This window comes from Puma concolor, chromosome C1 (assembly GCF_028749965.1).
Source record: "Puma concolor isolate L17-30 chromosome C1, mPumCon1.1.hap2, whole genome shotgun sequence".
NCBI lineage: Eukaryota > Metazoa > Chordata > Mammalia > Carnivora > Felidae > Puma > Puma concolor.
The window spans coordinates 31454529-31476103 of record NC_141674.1 but is presented as its reverse complement, the minus strand read 5'-3'; the positions used below and the strand labels follow the sequence as shown (position 1 = coordinate 31476103).

General features: G+C 42.9%; 1 protein-coding gene and 1 pseudogene across 7 annotated transcripts; one reads left to right on the top strand and one right to left on the bottom strand.

Moving 5' to 3' along the window:
- Positions 1–1385: 1385 nt before the first annotated feature.
- ZFP69 (ZFP69 zinc finger protein) lies at positions 1386–20170 on the bottom strand. 7 transcript variants are annotated; one of them, XM_086716599.1, is made up of 6 exons: positions 19427–20170; positions 17943–18425; positions 16538–16623; positions 10113–10239; positions 9693–9791; positions 1386–4027 (listed from the first exon to the last, which is right to left on the bottom strand). In XM_086716599.1, the coding sequence occupies exons 2-6, from the start codon at positions 18067–18069 to the stop codon at positions 2895–2897; spliced, it is 1572 nt and encodes a 523-aa protein (XP_086572725.1). In that variant the 5' UTR covers positions 18070–18425; positions 19427–20170; the 3' UTR covers positions 1386–2894. The 7 variants fall into 7 exon arrangements, with proteins under 7 accessions (XP_086572725.1, XP_086572724.1, XP_025789108.2 ...); XM_086716598.1 differs by having other exon boundaries at positions 19535–20170; XM_025933323.2 differs by having other exon boundaries at positions 17943–18101; positions 19535–20170.
- On the top strand, positions 14973–15540 carry LOC147577946 (large ribosomal subunit protein uL23 pseudogene; annotated as a pseudogene).
- Positions 20171–21575: the final 1405 nt, after the last annotated feature.

The following is a 21575-nucleotide window of genomic DNA, read 5'->3' as shown; positions in this document are numbered from 1 at the left end:
CGAAAATCATAAAGGCCTTCTGAAGCAGTAGCAGATCTAAGAAGAAAAACTTGAAAAGAACAGCTTTGTGTAGCCATTAACGGCAGGTGCTTGGAAAACTAGGCTAAACCTGGAGAAAAAATGCTCAGAAACAACTCAAGTAAAGGACAGGAATAATCATAGAAGGAGACTCTCCATTTCTTCATCTACAAAGTGGAGAATTCTAAATACGTGGATTCCTAGACCCTTTCCAGTTCTAAAATTCTGATCCTATGAGCTGGTGTTGAAGATTGAGCAGGATCTGGGGTGACTGGGTGGCTCAGTCAGTTAAGCATCTGACTTCAGCTCAGGTCATAATCTCACAGCTCGTGAGTTTGAGCTCCACGTGGGGCTCCGTGCTGACAACCCAAAGCCTGGAGCCTGCTTCAGATTCTGTCTCTCCCTCTCTCTCTGCCCCTCCCCTCTTTGATCTCTCTCAAAAATAAACATTAAAAAATGTTTTTAAAAAAGAGTGGGTAGGATCTGGAGTTTCAAGAACAGTAACCCTTTCTGCTCTCTTGCCCCTCCAGCCACACAGCACCCTCCCCCTGCATTCACACCAACCACATGGTTCCCACAGTTCTCTTTCTACAATTGACTTTAGAGGTGCACACCTCACTGGACTGGGCCAACGAGACCTTTCCCAGGATTTAAAGATTGGAAGTGAGAAAGACATTTGTCTTTTTATGTTTTTATTAGAGAGAGAGAGAGAGAGAGAGAGAGAGAGAGAGAGGAGGGGAGGGGCAGAAAGAGGGGGAGACAGAATCTGAAGCAGGCTCCAGGCTCCGAGCTGTCAGCACAGAGCCTGATGTGGGGCTTGAACCCACGAACCGTGAGATCATGACCTGAGCTGAAGTCGGACGCCCAACCGACTGAGCCACCCAGCCAGGCGCCCCAAGAAAGTCATTTTTTTCCTTTTTTCTGGGTGACAGAAAGAATATATGTGAAATCTGGAGCTGATGGTAACTGATTTGTAACGAGGTGCTAAAAACAAAACAAAACAAAAAACGAAGACACAAGCAAAGGTGAGAGATGGAGAGAAAGCTGCCTGGGTTTTCTAAAGTGCTTCAGGTCCTAAGCCCAGTCTGCTGTTTGAATGTATTGCAACCCATGAATTACAGGATACCCCAATATCCCTCTAATAACACCCCCACATTGAGGCTTAAAAAGCCCCAACTGATTTGTTATTTGACCAAAGAGTCTCAACTAATCTACTGTGTTTAGACAGAGCCCATATAGGAAGGAGGAAAACGGGACATGGAACTATAAAGTAGCAACAGCTATAATGGAAAATCTAAGTGCCAGGCTTTGGTTTATAACCTTAGTGGATGGAGGTGAGGGTAAATCGATTAACATTTCACAGAATTACTAAAACTTTAATAAACATTTACCAGATTGAAAAATGAGCATGTACAAAACCACGTGGCCCCGATCGTGGTGCTCAGCTTTCACAACATAAGCAATGTTAATTAATACTTTCATTAATCAATGCTTATTAGACAGTCATGCCCTACCTCTTTTCTCTCTTCCTCCATGTATTAACTATAACTTGCTAACTTAACCATCCGGTAAAATGCTGTGGTTGATCATCCATAGTACACCCTGCCATCTTTAGTCTCCCGACTCAATTATCAGTGTTCCTCCATTCCATCAGAGGGGTTGCAGCCAAGATTTGACTTGCTAAGATAGGTGGATTGGTCTCTTTAAAGGGACTCTCATTGATCAGGCAGCTCCAGCCTAGAGGTCAAGGACTGGAGCAGTTGGTGGAAAGAGGGCTTCTCCTTTTCCAGCTGAGATTTTGGTAGGCTTGGCTATTGTTCAGTAAGATGCAGACTCCTCTCTGGCTCCAGGAATGGCAAGCAGCGCTCCTTCTGGGGATGCAGCTCAGCTGGTACTTCCACACTAGTTATTGAGACAAATGGATACTTCTTTGATGACTAACGGGGCTGTGGGTCCAGGACATGTTTCAGCATCAGGTGGCTCCTAGTCCTCTTGCTGGTGGGAAAGGAAATTGGCCCAACCTCTATGAAGGCCAGTTTGGCACTATCCATCATACAAGTGCACATACCCTCTAGTATAGAGACTCCAGTTCTTGGAATTTACCCTACACAAACACATGTGTAAGAAAGAAAAATGTGTAAGACTATTCATTGCAACAAAAGATTAGAAATCCAAAAGTCCATCATAGTGAACTGGCTAAATAAATTAAAGTACATTCAAACCACAGAATACCATGCAGTTATAAAAAAGAATGAGTAGGCACTTTATCTACTAATATGGAATGACCTCCATGATATATGGTTAAGTAATGAAAGTAATGTGCAGATGTGTTTACATAGGAAGCTGCCATTTATGCTTAAAAAGAACTCTGCATATTCTCTTGGATACAAATAAAAAAGATCTCTTGAAGGGTGCATAAAAAGTTATAAAAATGGTTGCCTCTAAGGTAGAATTTGGTGGTGGATGTAGGAAAAGGATTTTCACTTATACAACTGTCTATGCCGTTTGAATTTTATCAGATTTGTAAGTCTCCTCATTTAAAAAAAGTAAGTTACTTAAAAAACAGGGGTGATTTTTTTCAACAGTACTTCCCAAATGTTAGTCTATAAATCAGAGAATGCCCATGGAGAATAATTCACCCTCCATGAAATCAGGTAACAATTATGTGTGCATCACAATCCTGAATTTAATTTAATCCTTTATTCTTAAGTACTTTGTATGGAGGTGTTAGTAGATAATAGTTATCAATGTACTATTTACACAACAGGCAATATTAAAGGCTGGTATCATTATATCAATTCCTCAAATTTGGAATCCTGGAATTTAAAAGCACTGATTTAGAGTTAGCTTTTGTTCTCATGTTGAATAATCTATTTTTACACATTATTTCGAAAGGCATTCCTCCTGTGTATTTCATGATGTCGACTAAGTGATGAATTATAGCTGAAGGCTTTTCCACATTCATTACATTCATAAGGCTTTTCTCCAGTATGGTGTCTCTGATGTTTCTTAAAGGATGAATCATGCCTGTAGGCTTTTCCACAGCGGTTGCATTCATATGCTTTCACTCCTGTATGAACAGTTTTATGGTTGCTAAGGTGTATCCTCTGTCTAAAGGCTTTCCCACATTCCTTACATTTGTAGGGTCTCTCCCCAGTATGGATTCTCTGGTGATGCGTTAGATACGCTCTATGACTAAAGGTTTTACAACACGCAGTGCATGCATAGGGCTTCTCCCCAGTGTGAATTCTTATATGTTCACTAAGGTGTCTAATCTGTCGGAAGGTTTTCCCACATTCATTGCACGTAAAGGGTTTCTCTCCAGAATGAGTTCTCAAATGCTGGATCAAGCTAATGTTCTGGCTGAAAGCTTTCTGACATTTATCACATACATAGGGTTTCTCTCCAGTGTGAGTTCTATGATGTTGATTAAGAGATGAGCGATGCCTAAAGGCTTTGCCGCATTCTTCACATTCAAAGGGTTTCTCGCCAGTATGGATCCTCTGGTGTGTAGTAAGGGATGCACTTTGGCTAAACGCTCTTCCACATTCCTTACATCTGAAAGGTTTTTCACCAGTATGAATTCTCATGTGTTCAGTGAGATGAATGGGTTGTTTGAAGTTTTTTTCACATATATTACATTCATAGGTTTTTGTTCTTATGTAACTCGGATGACTTATCAAGTCTAATTTGTATTTATTCCTCTTTCTAGGTGTATCACATTTACGGTGCCTCTGTTCTATTGTAACATTTGAACTGACAATATTTTCCCCGAATTTGTTAGTTTCTTGGTCACTCTTCTTGTGGGTCAGGATGGCGTGTCTTATATCTCTTCCATGGGATTCTTGGTGCTCTTCTAACTCGCCATCATATTTAGAGACTTTTCTCAATGTGGAGTAAATGACATCATCTCTCAGGAACCCTTCCATCATAATGCCATGATATAAGTGTTCATGTAAAATCTCATTCTTTGAAGCTGATGTACTGGTTTCTGTTTTATTCTTCAAGTCTGAAAGAAATGGAAAAAATGCACATAAGTCACATTCATTATGCTTCAAAAAATCAATTACTATAGTGGATATGGAATAGAGATTTAGAGAACTACACATATAAAACACATGAGACTTTGATTACATTTCACCCTTGAGCAACATGGGGGTTGGGATATCAACCTCAACACAGTAAAAAAAATCCATGTATAACTTCTGATTCCCACCGAAACTTAACTACTAATAGCCTACTGTTGACTAGAAGCCTCACCAGTAAATCAATTAACACTTACTTTTTATGTTATGTGTATCATATACTAGATTCTTACAATAAAGAGAAAAGAAAATGCACTGTAAAAAATCCACATATAGGGGTGCCTGCGTAGCTCAGTTGGTTAAATGTCTGACTCTCGATTTTGGCTCATATGATGATCTCACAGTTCAAGAGATCGAGTCCTGTGTCGGGCTCTGCACTGACAGCATGGAGCCTGCTTGGAAGTCTCTCTCTCCCTCTGTCCCCACACACCCCCCCACCCCCGCTTGTGTTCTCTCTCTCTCAAAATAAATAAACATTAAAAAAAGTTGACAAATCATTTCATTAAAAAGAAAAACTCCAGGGGTGCCTAAGTGGCTCAGTCTGTTGAGCGTCCAACTTTGGCTCAGGTCATGATCTCATGATTGATGGGTTTGAGCCCCACATCAGGCTCTGCGCTGACAGCATGGAGTCTGCTTCGGATTTTGTCTCCCTTGCTCTCTGCCCCTCTCCCACTCACTCCCTCCCTTTCTAAAATAAATATTAAAAAAAATTCACATATAATAGGTGGACGCATGCAGTTCAAACCAGTGTTGTTCAAGGTCAATTGCACATTTAAAAATGGTTATGCAACATGGGGAGGTAATGAGAAGTTAAGAAACAGTAAATAAGGTAAATGTGTGATTTTATACAGAGAGTAAAATTTGAGCACTTCAGACATGCTCTAATACTAAATAATGAAATTTCAGAGCTATGTCTTAAGAATATCTTTTCTTGACAACTACTTTTAGAAAACAATCTCAGAAAGATAAAAAGATGTCCCTCTCCCCACACCAGCAGGAGATGCTCATTCAAAAACTAAGGTCTGAACTAAGAACTTTCATGAAAACATTAAGCTTTTATCGAAACTTGTATTAATATTTGCTTTGTTCTATCTCCTGTGGTTATTAATCTGTCCCTAGAAATGTTATTTATACAAAGGAGACTTGTAAGAAACCCAAACTGCTATATTACTATTATTGCTATGTTCTCTGAAAATATCTTTTAATCTCTACAGTTTTGACTGGGTTTTTTGATCATCTGTTATACCCATCACTAATATTTCAACTGATACATCTTCATTCTTGAAAAGTATAACTTTTTGTAAGATTTTTCGGTCAACACAAAAGGATCAATAGTACTTCCAAATTCTTAATGAGTAAAGGCAATAATAGAGTCTATGTTGTGTAGGCTTCTGATTCTGGTCCTAAAAATGGGAGGTGGAAGAAAAGAAGACAGAGCAAGAGAGAAGAAGCCTTCTATGTCATGTCCCCTTTCCCAATTCAATATCCAGGCCTGAAGGACCAAACTACAGAAGAAGAGATTTTTAACATTTAAAAAAAAATTTTTTTTTTCAACGTTTATTTATTTTTTGGGGGACAGAGAGAGATAGAGCATGAACGGGGGAGGGGAAGAGAGAGAGAGAGAGGGAGACACAGAATCGGAAACAGGCTCCAGGCTCTGAGCCATCAGCCCAGAGCCTGACGCGGGGCTCGAACTCACGGACCGCGAGATCGTGACCTGGCTGAAGTCGGACGCTTAACTGACTGCGCCACCCAGGCACCCCGAGATTTTTTTTTTTTTCAACGTTTTTTTATTTTTATTTTTGGGACAGAGAGAGACAGAGCATGAACGGGGGAGGAGCAGAGAGAGAGGGAGACACAGAATCGGAAACAGGCTCCAGGCTCTGAGCCATCAGCCGAGAGCCTGATGCGGGGCTCGAACTCACGGAGCGCGAGATCGTGACCTGGCTGAAGTCGGACGCTTAACAGACTGCGCTACCCAGGCACCCCGAGATTTTTAACATTTTTAAAAAAATGTTTATTTCTTTAAAAAAATTTTTTTAACTTTTATTTATTCTTGAGAGAGAGACAGAGTACAAGCCAGGGAGGGGGAGAGAGAGAGAGGGAGACACAGAATCTAGAAGCAGGCTCCAGGCTCTGAGCTGACAGCACGAAGTCTGATGCGGGGCTCAAACTCATGAATTGTGAGATCATGACCTGAGCCGAAGTTAGACGCTTAACCGAGTGAGCCACCCAGGTGCCCCAAAATGTTGATTTATTTTGAGAGAGAAAACACATGCATGATGGGGGAGTGTCAGAGAGAGAGACGGAGAGAGAATCTCAAGCGGGCTCTGCGTGGACAGGGCTCAATCTCACAAACTATGAGATCATGAACTGAGCGGAAATCAAAAAGTCCAATGGATAACCAACTGAACCAGCCAGGCATTCCAAGAATTTAACTTTGAATGAAGTTGTGAGTTTTTGTTATTGCAGTAAACTAAAATGTTTTAGTAAAATCAAATTGTTCTTATTATTTAAAGTGACTGGAAAATCTAAATGAAATTCATGGTAGCTCTTATTTTCATTATTATAAGCTGAAAAGAGAAAACCCAAGAGAATATATAAACAAATTATTGGAATTAATAATGGAATGAAACAAGATGACTAGCTATAGGATCAATATACAAATCCAACTGTTCTATTACTATACACCAGCAACAAACAGAAAACATAATTTAAAAATATATACCATCAAAATAGCAAAATAAAAGGTCTTCAAGATGAATCTAACAAAAGAGATGCAATATGGACAAGACCTTTATACGGAAAATTCTGAAATTTTATTAAAAAAAAAAGTTAGGAAATACTAATGAATGCAGCAATATACCCTGTTTCTAGCTAGTAACACTCAATATCATAATATTAATTCTCCCCAAAGTTGATCTATAAATTCAATTCTCTTCCAATCAAAACACCACCAGAGTATTTGCATGTGTGTGGGTGTGTGTGAAATTTCATGCATTCATTATATAATTTGCATGGAAGAGCAAGGGGCTAATAATGAGGACAATTTTGAAGAACAAAGTGGGAGAACTACCATGACCATATATGAGTTTCACTATGAAATACAGTGATTACAACAGCTTGGCATTACAGTAGGGCTAGAAGAGAAAAATGGAACAGAATACAGTGCCCAGAACAGACACAAGTATATAAGGAAACTTGATAGGTAACAGAGTGGTATTAACTATTAAATACATGGTTCCTGGACTGATTATCCATGTGGAAAAGGTCCTCACCTCACACTACACATAAAATAATTCTAGGTGAATTAACTCTAAATATGAAAAGCCAAACTTAAAAATATAAGATGATATATACATCCTTTCTATAGATCAAGAAAAAAAAAAAACAGAACTGGCAAAGTAATTTACGTAAGAGAAATCTAGATAGTCAATAGACATGAAAAGTATGCTCCTCTTGCTAATAATGAGGAAAATGAAAGAAACGGTAAGATACCATATTCACCCACAAATTTACAATAATTTTAAAGTTTGACAAAGCCAAGTGTTGACAAAGATGCTGCACTCTGGAAAGTCTTAAGGCTTGCCGAGGGGAGGTACATATTGGTGCAACTGCTTTGAAGAGCAAGCTGGTAATATCAAACAAAACGAAGGTGCATATACTCCATGACCCAACAGTTTTGCTTCCACATTGCAGAGAAATACTTGCACGTGTACACAAGAAGACATGTACAGGAAGACTTACTGCATCTTGGTAACCCCCAAATTTAGAAACAATATATCTATTAACAGGAAAATAAATAAATTTATTTATTTATTAGTTCAACAGAAATAACTAGAAGAAGATGGATAAATATCAATTGTGTTGACTGAGAAAAGCAAGTAGAAGTATATACACCATTTATTTAAAGAATAAAAACCTGGGTGGCTCAGTCGGTTGGGCGTCTGACTTCAGCTCAGGTCATGATCTCACAGTTCATGGGTTTGAGCCCCACACTAGACTCTGTGCTGACAGCTCAGAGCCTGGAGTCTGCTTCAGATTCTGTGCCTCCCTCTCTCTCTTTGCCCCTCCCCTGCTTGTGCTCTCTCTCTAAAATAAATAAATAAACTTAAAAAAAAAAACCATGCAAAATAATACCAAATATTGTTCCAGGATATACACACACAGTGAAAGTATGAAGACATATAGGAGAATGACAATATTTAAACTCTGAAAAGTTGGTTATTTAAAAAAAATTTTTTTAAGGGGCGCCTGGGTGGCGCAGTCGGTTAAACGTCCGACTTCAGCCAGGTCACGATCTCACGGTCCGTGAGTTCGAGCCCCGCGTCAGGCTCTGGGCTGATGGCTCGGAGCCTGGAGCCTGTTTCCGATTCTGTGTCTCCCTCTCTCTCTGCCCCTCCCCCGTTCATGCTCTGTCTCTGTCTGTCCCATAAATAAATAAAAACGTTGAAAAAAAAATTTAAAAAAAAAATTTTTTTAAATCTTTATTTATTTATTAAAAAAAATTTTTGTTTAATGTTTTATTATTTTTGAGACAGAGAGAGACAGAGCATGAACGGGGGAGGGGCAGAGAGAGACGAAGACACAGAATCGGAAGCAGCCTCCAGGCTCTGAGCCATCAGCCCAGAGCCTGACGTGGGGCTCGAACTCACGGACCGCGAGATCGTGACCTGAGCTGAAGTCGGACGTTTAACCGACTAAGCCACCCAGGCGCCCCAATCTTTATTTATTTTTGAGAGAGAGAGAGACAGAGCACGAGCAGGAAAGAAATAGAGACAGGGAGAAACAGAATCCGAAGTAGGTTCCAGCTTCTGAGCTGTCAGCACAGAGCCCAACACGGAGCTCGAACTCATGAACTGCGAGATCATGACCTGAGCCGAAGTTGGATGCTCAACTGAGTCACCTAGTTGTCCCCGAAAAATTGGTTATTTTAAAAGGTAAAAGGGGAATAGCAGGACTTCAACTCTTTTTTCTTAACCTAGGTGGAAGCTACATAGAAATTTGTTATAATGTTCTCTATGCCTTTCTGAATACCTAAAATATTTCATAATAAAGCAAAGTTTAAGGAGATGGTTAAAGGCCACTTAATTGTCCTGTGGCAATTTCTCTTGCAAGAATTTTCATACAGTTGTTACAAAAAATACAAAAGGTAGATAAATAAGTTAAAAAGAGAGTGAGAATCAAAGCTGAAATTGTAAAATGAAAATTGGTGGAAAGTGGAAACAGAATGGAAGAGAGAAAATTAAAGATCTATCGAATGCAGTGAGCCCTGAAAAGAGATGTGTTTTCCGTGAAGAGAGACCATGTACATCTGACTGCTCAGAGAAAGGCGCTTTCGATTTGCAGAGTTCAGGATACTGAAGAAAAGAGGAAAAGTCAAGTTCAACCTAAATTAAGACAAAACTCCCTGCCCTCCAACTCCAGAGAGACTTTGCCAGGTGAGGTGAAGGAAAGGGATGATGGAGGGAGGGGTGACGTCAGGTTTAGTGCATGCCCTGTCCACTGACTTCAGCCTTCCCCACAGCCTGGGGAGACTTCGGGGACTCTGGCCTACATATTAAAAGGTACTATCTGACTTGGTCTCACCTGAACTGGGATCTCCTGGGCCTTCTTTCTCTGTCATCCATGGCTCTTGTCCTTTCTCCAACTGGGATATCACACTAGGTTTAGAAAGTTGATATCCTGCTTATAAAGTAAAAAAACAAAAACAAAAACCAAACAAATGAACAAAAACCAGAGTATGAATGTTTACACTGAGTTCTAAGAACATCCCCAGAATTCTTTCTAGTCCTCTGGCAGTCAGGGTCTCTGAAGATGGAAAGGGACACCACAGAATGTCTTTCTATTGTCGCTCTAACAAGTAAAGCGGTTCCCCCAAGGAATGAGACATCTCTAATACAGAACTCAAGGCCAAGCTCGAAGGAATCCACAACATTTGATAATTTGGAATTAATGACTTTCCTGTAACAGACAGGTTTTCTGGGTGAATGTTCCGCCCATCCTTACCCACTGACAGCAGGTTCCCATAGTTCTCCAGCATCACCTCCCGGTATAGATTCCGGTGAGCAAGGGGCAGTTGTCCCCACTCCTCCTGGGTAAAGTCCACAGATATGTCCTTGAAAGTCAGCAGTTCCTAGAATATCAAATATATTCCTTTTCAGACAAAGACCACCTCCATCAAGGTCCAAGGAGTTCTGACAGTATTCTAAGTTCTGAGAGATTTTAAACTAGTTTTACTGGCAGCCTCCTCTGGATGTGTTTGAAGGTCCTCCGGAGATTACCATAAATACACAGAAAAACACAAGGTCATATGGGCCTTAGAAAAAAATTAAGCAGGATAAGGAGGAAACAGGGAGAACCACATGAAGGTAGAGGAGGATCTTTTACGCAAGGTGGTTGGGGAAGGCCTCTCCAAAAGGGTGAGATTTGACCACAGACATGAATTCAGTGAGGGAGATCTATGTGGGAATCTGAGGGAAGAGCATTCCAGGCAGGTACAAAGGACCTAAAGTGAGAGCATCCTTGGCTTATCTGAGGAACAGGACAGTGAACAGCATCACTGGTGGCAGGTTGGTGAAGGGAACAGGAGGAGAGGAGGACAGAGGGGCCAGAGGGAGAGACAGAGAGGCTTTCAGCAATTATTGTCACAAAACCAATGTACTGCTACTGAGCTTAAATCCTGGGGCTCATTGAACTGGAGTTCAATGCAAAGATGAACAAAACTGGAACTGTAGTCTAACCCCATCCTAGCTCAAATACTTGAAGAGATAATAAAGATCAGCCCCCCAGCAGTGGTGGCATGGGTGTTTGTAGTTGGATTAGTCAGAAGTGAACTCAATCAAATAAAAGCTGTGTCTCAGACAGAGCTCAGCCACAGCTCTAGGGAGAATACGAATAATCAGTCCCTCACTTTAACCACCAGAGGAAAGGACTTAGTCTTTTGTAAATAAACAAACGACACACATATGTGTATAGACACACACACACGTGTATGTATACATATATATGTGTGTACACATGGATGTGCGCACATATATAGTTCATCCCCCACTATTTTTTTTTTAAGTTTATTTTGAGAGAGAGTGCGTGTGTGTATGAACAGGGGTGGGGCAGAGAGAGGAGAGAGAGAATCCAAAGCAGGCTTTGTGTGCACTGTCAGCACAGAGCCTGATGTGGGACTCAACCTCATGAACTGTGAGATCATGACCTGAACTGAAATCAAGTGTCCCTCCCACGCCTAACTGACTGAGCCACCCAGGCATCCCTCCCCACTGTTCTTCAATACCCAATATCTCAACTACTAGAAAAAACTGTTACACATGTGAAGAAGGAGGAAAATGTGACCTATAATTAAGAAAATAAAAGGGCACCTGGGTGGCTCAGTCGGTTAAGCGTCCGACTTCAGCTCAGGTCATGATCTCACGGTTTGTGAGTTCGAGCCCCGCATCAGGCTCTGTGCTGACAGCTCAGAGCCTGGAGCCTCCTTCGGATCTGTGTTTCCTTCTCTCTCTGCCCCTCCCCCCTCACACTCTGTCTCTCTCTCAAGAATAAATAAACATTAAAAAATTAAAAAAAAAAAAGAAAAGAAAAATCAATAGAAGCAAGCCCACAGGTGACTAAGTCTTTGGAATTAGCAGACAAGAAGTTTAAAGAAATTATTAAAATATGTTAAAAAATTTACATAAAATATGAATACAGTAAGTGAAAACATGGGGTTAACTAAGAGGAGAGAGTGAGAGAAATGCTGAAGAACTAAATGAAAATTCTACAAATGAAAAATACAGTATCAGAAAAATCCATTAAATGGCCTTAATGGCAGCAGAATGGCCTGAATGGCCCGATGAAGACAAGATTCATGAAACTTAAGATAGGTCAATAGATATCATTCAAATTGAAGCACCAAGAGGGAAAAAAGACCAAACCTGGGATAATACCAAGTGGTTTAATAATATATATAATTAGAATCTCAGAAGAAGATAAAAGAATGGGCAGAAAAAATATTTGGAGAAATAAAGGTTGAAAATTTTCCAAATTTGATGGAAAAAAATCAAGCCACAGATCTAAGCTCAGCAAACCCCCAAAATAATAAATTCAAAGAAAACCAGCCCGACACACATCACAGTAAAACTGCTGAAGAGCAACGATAAAAGATCATGAAGGTAGCCAAAACAAGGTAGGAAAGGAGGAACAAAAAAAACCACAAGTTGGTATAAAACAAACAGAAAGGCAGGTCACCTATAGGGAAATAATAGTAACAGCTGACTTCTCATTCCAAATGATACAAGCTAAAAGATCATGGAACACTTGTAAAGTGCTTAAAAGAAAAAAGTCACCCTAGAGCTCTCTATCCAGTAAAAGATCCTCAAATAGAAGACAACAGAAAGACATCTTTAGATCAGCAAAAGCTGTGAGAATTCGTCAGAACACCCACACTACAAGAAACGTTGAACGACTTTCTTTTGGTTGAAGGGAAATGATGCCAGGCAGAAACTTGGAATTAAAAGAAGGAATGAAGACTGCAAATTGGTAATTATGTGGATGGTTATGAAAAGAATTTTTTTTTTCCTTTTCTTAATTTCTTAAAAACTATTTACTGCTAAAAACAAAAATAAGAACAGGGGCACCTAGGTGGCTCAGTTGGTTAAGCATCTGACTCTTGATTTCAGCTCAGGTCAGGATCTCTCAGTTTATGAGTTCGAGTCCCAAGTCAGGCTCCTCACTGAGTGTGGAGCCTGCCTGGGATATTTTCTCTCTCTCTCTCTCTTTCTTTCTTTCTTCCTTTCTCTCTCTCTCCCTCCCTCCCTCCCCTGCTCATACTTGCCTTCTCTCACAAAACAAGTGAACTTTTAAAAAACAAAAAACTTGGGGCGCCTGGGTGGCGCAGTCGGTTAAGCGTCCGACTTCAGCCAGGTCACGATCTCGCGGTCCGTGAGTTCGAGCCCCGCGTCAGGCTCTGGGCTGATGGCTCAGAGCCTGGAGCCTGTTTCCGATTCTGTGTCTCCCTCTCTCTCTGCCCCTCCCCCGTTCATGCTCTGTCTCTCTCTGTCCCAAAAATAAATAAAAACGTTGAAAAAAAAATAAAAAAATAAAAAACAAAAAACAAAAATAGGAACAATGTACTGTGGGGTTTTAATGTGTAAAGTGAAATATATGATGACAATATACAAACAATGGGGAAGAGTAAATGCAAATACGGGGCTTCCATGCCATATGTGAAACAGTATAATATTAATTCTACTGTGATATGTTAAAAACACATATTATAACGGTCAGAGCAACCACCACAAGCAAATAAAACAAGTATAGCTAAAAAGTCATCAGAGGGCATAAAGTAGAATACTAAAACACTATGCAATCCAAGAGGAAGCAGAAGAGGAACAAAGAAACAAAAATGGGTGAACAGCAAAGAGTAAGAATATACATTTAAATCCCACTGTATCGATGATTGTGGTAACTGTAAATGCACTAAACAAGCAAGACACAGCTATATCTAAGGTCATACTTTAAGTATAAAGATACAGATAGGTCAAAAGTAAAAGAACTGAAAAAACTATACCATACAAATAATAACTAAAACAACAGTGGAGGAACTATAATAAATCAGACCAAAAGTGGGCTTAGGAGAAGGAATATTACTTGCCATAAAGAAGAGACATCTCATGATGATAAAGTGTCAGTTCATCAAGAAGACAACAATACTACTTGTTAATGTATCTCATAACAGAACTCGAAATAGAGCAGAACTGACAGAACTGAAGGAAGATATAGACAAAACCACAACAGATTTCAACATTCCTTTCTCAGTAACTGATACAAGTGGACAATAATGCATCAAGGATACAGATTTGAACCATCTATCTGTCAACGTAATGGACATTTATAGAACTCTATACCTATCAACTGCAGAATATACATTCTGTTTTAAACTTTTTATTTTGAGGTCATTATAGATTCCCATGCCCTTATAAGAAATAACAAAGAGAGGCGCCTGGGTGGTTCAGTCAGATAAGCATCTGACTTCAGCCCAGGTCATGATTTCACGGTTCCTGGGTTCGGATTCTGTGTCTCCCTCTCTCTCTGCCCCTCCCCGGCTTGCTCGTGTGTGCTCTCTCTCGCTCTCTCAAAAGTAAATAAACACTGAAAGAAAGAAAGAAAGAAAGAAAGAAAGAAAGAAAGAAAGAAAGAAAGAAAGAAAGAAAGAAGAAAGAAAGAAAGGAAAAAAAAGAAAAGAAAAGGAAAGAAAAGAAAAGAAAAGAAAAAAGAAAATAAAAGAAATAAAAAAGAAAAGAAATAACAAAGAGAAGCCATGTACCCTCTACTGGGAGCAAAGCAAAGTTCTGATTGGAAAGGAGCCGGAGGGAATTTTCTGAGATGGTGGAAATGGTGTATATTTTGGTTACATGGTATATACACGTCAAAATAGAACTACACATTTTCGGGGTGCCCAGGTGGCTCAGTTGGTTGAGTGTCTGATTCTTGATCTGAGCTCATGTCATTATCTCACGGTTCTTGGATTGAATCCCACGTCGGGTTCTATGCTGACAGCACAGAACTGGTCCCTGCTTGGGATTCTCTCTCTGCCCCTCCCCCACTCATGCTCGCTTGCTTGCTCTCTCTCTTTCTCAAGATAAATAAAAAAACTTAAAAAAAAAAAAAACTATACAGGGGTGCCTGGGTGGCTCAGTTGGTTAAGCATCCGTCTTTGGTTCAGGACATGACCTCACAGTTCATTGGTTTGAGTCTCACATCGGGCTCTGTGCTGACAGCTCTGAGCCTGGAGCCTGCTTTCGATTCTGTGTCTCCCTCTCTCTCTGCCCCTCTCCCGCTCACACACTCTCTCTCTCAAAAATAAACATTAAAAATTTTAAAAAAATTAATTCTTGCCCTTTCACGAAGATGGCGCCGAAGGCGAAGAAGGAAGCCCCTGCCCCTCCCAAAGCCGAAGCCAAAGCAAAGGCTTTGAAGGCCAAGAAAGCAGTGCTGAAAGGCGTCCACAGTCATAAAAAAAAGAAGATCCGTACGTCACCTACATTCCGACGGCCCAAGACACTGCGTCTCTGAAGACAGCCCAAATATCCTCGAAAGAGCGCCCCCAGGAGAAACAAGCTTGACCACTATGCCATCATCAAGTTCCCCCTGACTACAGAGTCGGCCATGAAGAAAATAGAAGACAACAACACTCTTGTGTTCATTGTGGATGTCAAGGCCAACAAGCACCAGATCAAACAGGCCGTGAAGAAACTCTATGACATTGATGTGACCAAGGTCAACACTCTGATCAGGCCCGATGGAGAAAAGAAAGCATATGTTCGACTGGCTCCTGACTATGATGCTTTGGATGTTGCCAACAAAATTGGGATCATCTAAACTGAGTCCAGCTGGCTAAATCTAAATATAAATTTTTTCAACATAAAAAAAAAAAAAAAAAAATTAATTCTTTTCCCAGCACTAAGAATACCATCAGTTTTTGATACGTGTCAAGAAATGAGGAATTCCAGATAAGTAGAATATAGAGATAACTCTTTAAATAGACTATTACTCCTTATTCTTACTGCTTCTTCCTTATTACTGTAAATAACTTTGAAATGCATTCAATCCTAGAAAAATATTAGCATCTGAATCAGCGGAGGAAACTGGGATTGTAAACAGCTGAAAAAAACTGCCCCATTACCAAGAAAGTAAATACTTAGAGATAATTTCAGATCCTGTACCATCTAATTACAGAACCCAAGTCCTTTTCACTTAAAACTCTCCTGCCGTCGGATAATATTTCATTTTGAATAGTCTTCCTTTCTCAGTCATTCTACAATTTTTCTCCTGTCTTCCCTATGCTTCCAGTCGACAGTGAGGACACCCTGTAATAACTGTCCATTTGTCTAATGTGTGTGTGCTATGTGGCCACACCATTTCTTCCCCACTCACTTCTCCTTTGGTTTGATCTCTACTCCTAATACTATACTAAGGGTCACCACATGAAGTCCACCAGCGAAATGGGTACATCGCCTAAGAATGTCAGAAGGTTCTTGTCACTTTACGAAGTTTGCTTTTGAATAAAAATACTCAAAAAAGAAAGTTGACGTGTATCTGAGACCCCAAGTGGCATCTATTTGTTTTTAGGGGCTGGAATTCTAGCATTCATTTCTCTCTCTCTACAGAAATTAGCACAATGTTAAATCAAGATGTTGGCCACAAACAAGAGTTACAAAGAGGGAAGCCACCATGAGTAGGGGAATCGCCACCACTGCAGCCCAGTTTTCTGTACAAGAGCAACCTGCACAGAGTTCCCTATGTTGAATCTGTTAGCCCCACACTAACAAACACCTCCAAACTCCTCACTCCAAAAAAAAAAAAAAAAAAAAAAAAAAAAGGCAAGTTACAGCCTTGAAAACCAAGCAGCAGGTCCAAGAAAATGAAAGGAAAACCCAACCCACCTGGGATTCTGCTGCTGGAGGCCCAGAGGTGACTTCAGCCTTCAAACTTTCTCCCTGGGTCTCCTCAGCATCCTGAGAGAGCAGAGCTAAAGAAGGAAAAGAGCCATGAGGTTTATATCTCCCCAAATCCCCCGAATAGAAAACTGCCTGCAGACCTGCTGAACAGGCTCCTCTCTCAAAACATTCACAGAGAGGGACATTTCGAGCAACTCAGAGCAGAGTGGGGGGGGGGGGGGGGGGCTCCTTAATAAGCAGGGCCTGCAGTGCACTGCTTTGAGCATTAATACTTCCCAAAGGGCAACACTGGTCCAAAAGCTCAGACCAGGCCACTCCTCTGTTCAAATGTTTCTGGTTAAGAAAGAAAATCCAAACCTTTCCCATGGACATCAGGCCCTCTACAACTCGCCTGAAACACATTTCCCCAAGTGTTAGTTTTCGCTAGCCACCATCCTTTATCCATTGTACACATACACTGACCACGTTCTTAGGCCTCAGACTCGACTGGTTCCCATTCTCTGAACCACTCTTCGAGGCACTCATTTCTGTATCCTTTTCCCAAATCTTCTGCAAAAAAATGGAAGACCTCTTTCAAGGCCCAATTCAGTGCTATCTGCTTTGTGAAAATTTCTCCAATAAATATAATCAGAAGAATGTTTCCAGTCTTTTGGCTTCCCAAAGAAATTTACCATAGCACTTTCTTAGGCTACCTTCTATTATTTTGCTCGGGGTATGTGTCTGTCTCCATCAATTAATAATAAGCACTGGAGACCATTATTCATTTTTCCATCGGTCAAGATGCTTTAGCAAAATCCCTGCCTCATGCCGCTAGCTTACATACCGGCTGAACTTGAAACGTTAAAGGTGTGACCTAAGAGATCATGTGAGACACACGAATTCCTCTGTCCATCTATCTATCTATCCAACCAGACCACCAGATAATGTATAATCTTGGACGTTTCCCCCTGACCTCCTGGAAATCGAGAGTCATCAAGTAGGTCATTCCTTCCTCTCAGAACTACTTGTGGAAAACACTGGCTTCGGGCCAAAATGCCCAAAACTTATGAAATAAAAACCTTGGGGGGCTTTAAGGAGTAGAAGCCTTTGACCCCACTGTCTGTGACAATCACAATACCTGGGAGCCGCTGGTGGGGAACACTGTATTGTCCTCCTGTTTCATGCTTTATCCGGGAACTGGAGATGGGGGCAGCATGGAGCACATGGCACAAGGAGCTGAGAGCCCAACATCTGCCCTCATAGCTACCCTCGTCCCAAAAGCCACAAGCACGAACCCCAGAGACCTGCTTTCCTCCAATTTTCTCCCCAAGAGACACCTCAATGAAATGGGTACCTATCCTTTCACACACGAATTGAGAATTCTGCTTTCCCTTCATCAGTCTACTCTCACCTCCTCCTTCAAACATCTTCGTTACATCCTCCCACAGGGGTGCCCCCTCCTTGGCCTTCTTTGGATGGCGCAACTTCACCCAGGTGCTGGCCTCCGTGGGCAGGGTGATCAGGAGCTGCTGTAGCATGACGATGCCCACCCAACCGGGTGTGTCCACTTCTGGTGACGAAAGTGCCAGAATCTCTGCTGAGAGGCTTCACAGGTATGCGGTCTCCTCTGACCACAATCTCCCGCCCCCAGAACTTTGGTGTGTCCCTGCAGCACCAGAACCCGGGGGCTCCTAGAGGCTGATGTGACCTTAACAACTCTGAAAAACTGACTTCTCTCTTAAATTAAGAAGTGCCTCCTTGGGAGGCAGCCAGTTGAGCAGTCTGGAGTGCATGCCTCTATAGTCTTCTAGAGGAGCAAAAGACAGAAGAGGAGGGATCCAGAAGCACTGACCACACATCCAGAACTCCAGAACTTGAGGAAATATATTTTAAACTGCAAAAGATCCGAAAATAAAGATTTGGCATCAACGTGGGAATAAGTATAATCAGTGTTCTTGGATGTGGCTGTCTCCCAGTTCCATACACACATCCATAAACAGCCAAAAAGGTATAAAAACAAGCATAGACCCTGTCTTGACTTCCCTCCCAGTAAGCTGCACCCATCTTCTGCCTGGATACAGATTTAGTGGAGTTAAGAGGGCAAGCTTTGAATTCAGACAGTTTAGGTGAGAATCCCGACACTTGTACTTAAAAGCTCTAAGACACTCGAACTCTCTGGAGCTTCAGTTTCTTCATCCATAAAATGGGAATAACAATTGTACTTTATAGGGCTGTAATATTAATTGAAACAATGTCAAGGATACAGAAAACCCTTGATAATAAATATTGCTATACAATTTTTGCTTTGCCACAGCATTATCTTTTCCAGCTACTTTTAAAAACAATTAGAGATCTACATTTAAAGTTCATTGCAAGTGTCAGAAGTGATGGAATAATCACACAGCTGCATTTTCACCTGACCAAACAGCAACAGGTACATTCCCCAACCACGCAGATGCCCCGCAGCGGGCAAGTCCTTTTGGCCTGTGAAGATGCCTCTTGGTTTCAGAAATGTTAAAACTGGGGGAGGGGGATGGGTTCAGATGGAGGAAATACAGCACTTCGAGTATCATCAGGACTACTGCACAAGTGTTTGCAACAGGGAAATCCGGAAACAACTCAAATCTATCATCTCATCCAAAGCCCCCCGCATCTGAGCAGGTGCCTCCACAGCCACCTGGTCCAGCGTAAACTGGGGCCCCGCGCGTAGACCGAGCTCCGTATAACGGGAGCTGGCCCAACTTTTTGAAGTTTGCAAGGAAGGGTATGTAGCTTACGGGCTCCCCCCACCGGGCCCCAAGCTGTGCCCGCTGCAGAGAAAGGAGCTGCACCCTGCAGGATGGAGCATGTGGAAATATCCTGCCCCGGAATATATAAAAGTAAACGTCTAGTTACCAAAGTGGGGAAACTTTCGAAGCAGCATTTGGAAGCTGCCGCTCCTCACTGCTCCCGGCCGTGCCTTCCCGGGACGGAGGCTGCACACCCGCGCATCCTCCCACTCACCAGCTCGGCCCCGGACGCTGCTGGGACCAAGGACGCGGCCGCGAGAGCGCTCGCTCCCGAGGCTTTCGGCGCCACAGGGTGTCTCTTCAGAGGACCGGGCGGTAGCGGATTTTGTTCTTCCCCCGCCTTCGTAGACCGCATGCCCCGCTCACCGACGATTCTCCAAAGCACGCCCAGCGTTCCCGCAGGCTTCCTTCGGGAGCCCGCGGACCTCGGCCTCCGCCCCGGATGCGGGGCTTTTCCCGGTCCCCCCGGGGAGCCTGTCTAGGGCCGGCCGCCGCACCGCATCTCTCCGCCGCCTTCCCAGGCGGCCTTCCTCGGCCGCGCTCCGGGGCGCGGGGCTCCGCGGGCCGCAGTGGGAGGGCTGTCCTGACCCCGCTTCCCGCAGACGCGCGCGAGGATACACCTCGCGGGCACTCGCTCTGACGCCGGCCCGGCGGCGGCGGCAGCCGGCTCCACCCGCCGCCCCGCCTCGTGGGCCGCAGCCCGGCGTCGCCCGGGGCCTCCGTCCTCCCGCCGCGCCCCGCCGTCGCCCACGCCTCAGGTCGCCCCCCGCGCCGCCGGGCCCGCCCCGGGTCCGGCCACCCCACGCGGCCGCGCAGCCCCCCCGCCCAGCGCGCGCCCTTTCCGGCGGCCCGCACGCCCAGCTGCCGACTCCGCCCACGAGGGGCCGCCCCGTGCCCTCCCCCTCCCGGGAAGCCGGCGCACCCCAAAACCCGGCGCTGGAGCGGCGGAGCGCGCGCGGGCTCCCAGACCCCGGGGGCAGCGGCCAACCGGCCCTCCGCGCGCGGGGCCAGGCGGCCTCTGGAGAGACCACTTGGCCCTCCAACTCTTCCGTGGGGAAACCCCTTGTCATTCAGTCATTCATTCCTTCACCAAGTATCTTGAGTGCGTGTCGTCCGTCCTACATTGTTACAGGCTCTAAGCATATGGCAGTTATCAGAATGGTCCCTGCTTTTTTGGATTTTAATGCATGGGGAATTAAATAGATAACGTTACACAACAAAAATTCAACCCAGTACAGTTGAAGATCTAATTCGCTTTATTGATTCACGGAATGGGGTAGCATCCCCATCTGGCAAGTGGAAGGGAGCACTAGGTAGTTGTATAAAATAGGTTTTTATAGGAGGGAGGGTGGGACAAGGAAGTTATTAGCAAAAGAAAAGAAAGGATTGGTCCCGGTAAGGTCACCTTACCTTAGGGACTAGGGCCCAGGGTCTAACTGGGGGATTAACTCATTTTCCTTTGGGGGTTGGGGAGGGCCCATGTGACAAACTAGCTCATTTGTGCTAGATCAGGAATCTCCTGATTGACTTGTTAAGACTACATTTCTGGGGGTGGTTGGAACTACAATTAGCTTAGGTATTAAGCCCCGGTATAATGGGTCCATTTGGAGCCTGTGGTTTTCTTTTTAACAGTAATAAATTTACAAAATAGGTAGCACCCCAGATGATGATGAGGGCTATGAGGAAAGGGAAAGCAGTGTGTGAAAATGGGATAATGACTGGAGTTTCTCTTTCTAGTAATGGTGGAGCTAAGATATTTATATCAACCCACCTCAGAAAACAAGAAACACTAAAGTCTGGAATATTTACTTTTAATGTTCTTAGAGGAGTGCATTAGTTTGCTAGGGCTGCCGCAATAAAATACCACAGACTGGGTGGCTTAAACAACAGTAATTTATTTTCTCACGGGTCTGGAGGCTAGAAGTCCAGGATCCAGGTCTCAGCAGAGTTAGGGAAACTGAATGGACTCTATTTTAGACAGGCTTCATCTCTGCTATTTCTCTGCCAGGCCCCATTTACTTCTGTTCTGTATTTCACCTTGCATCTGAGTAAACCAAGGAAGCTATGTTCCCACTCCAAGGGGGGAAGCAAGAAAGTTATTCATTCTCTGAGTTTCATCCTAGGCCCCCATGTACCTGATAACATCTAAGAAGAACCAGATCCCGAGCTTCAGGACATTAGGTTTGAACAAACTTCCGTTGACACTGGCACCCATAATCCCTATCTTCAGTGACTTATAGAGTAACAGCTATTGT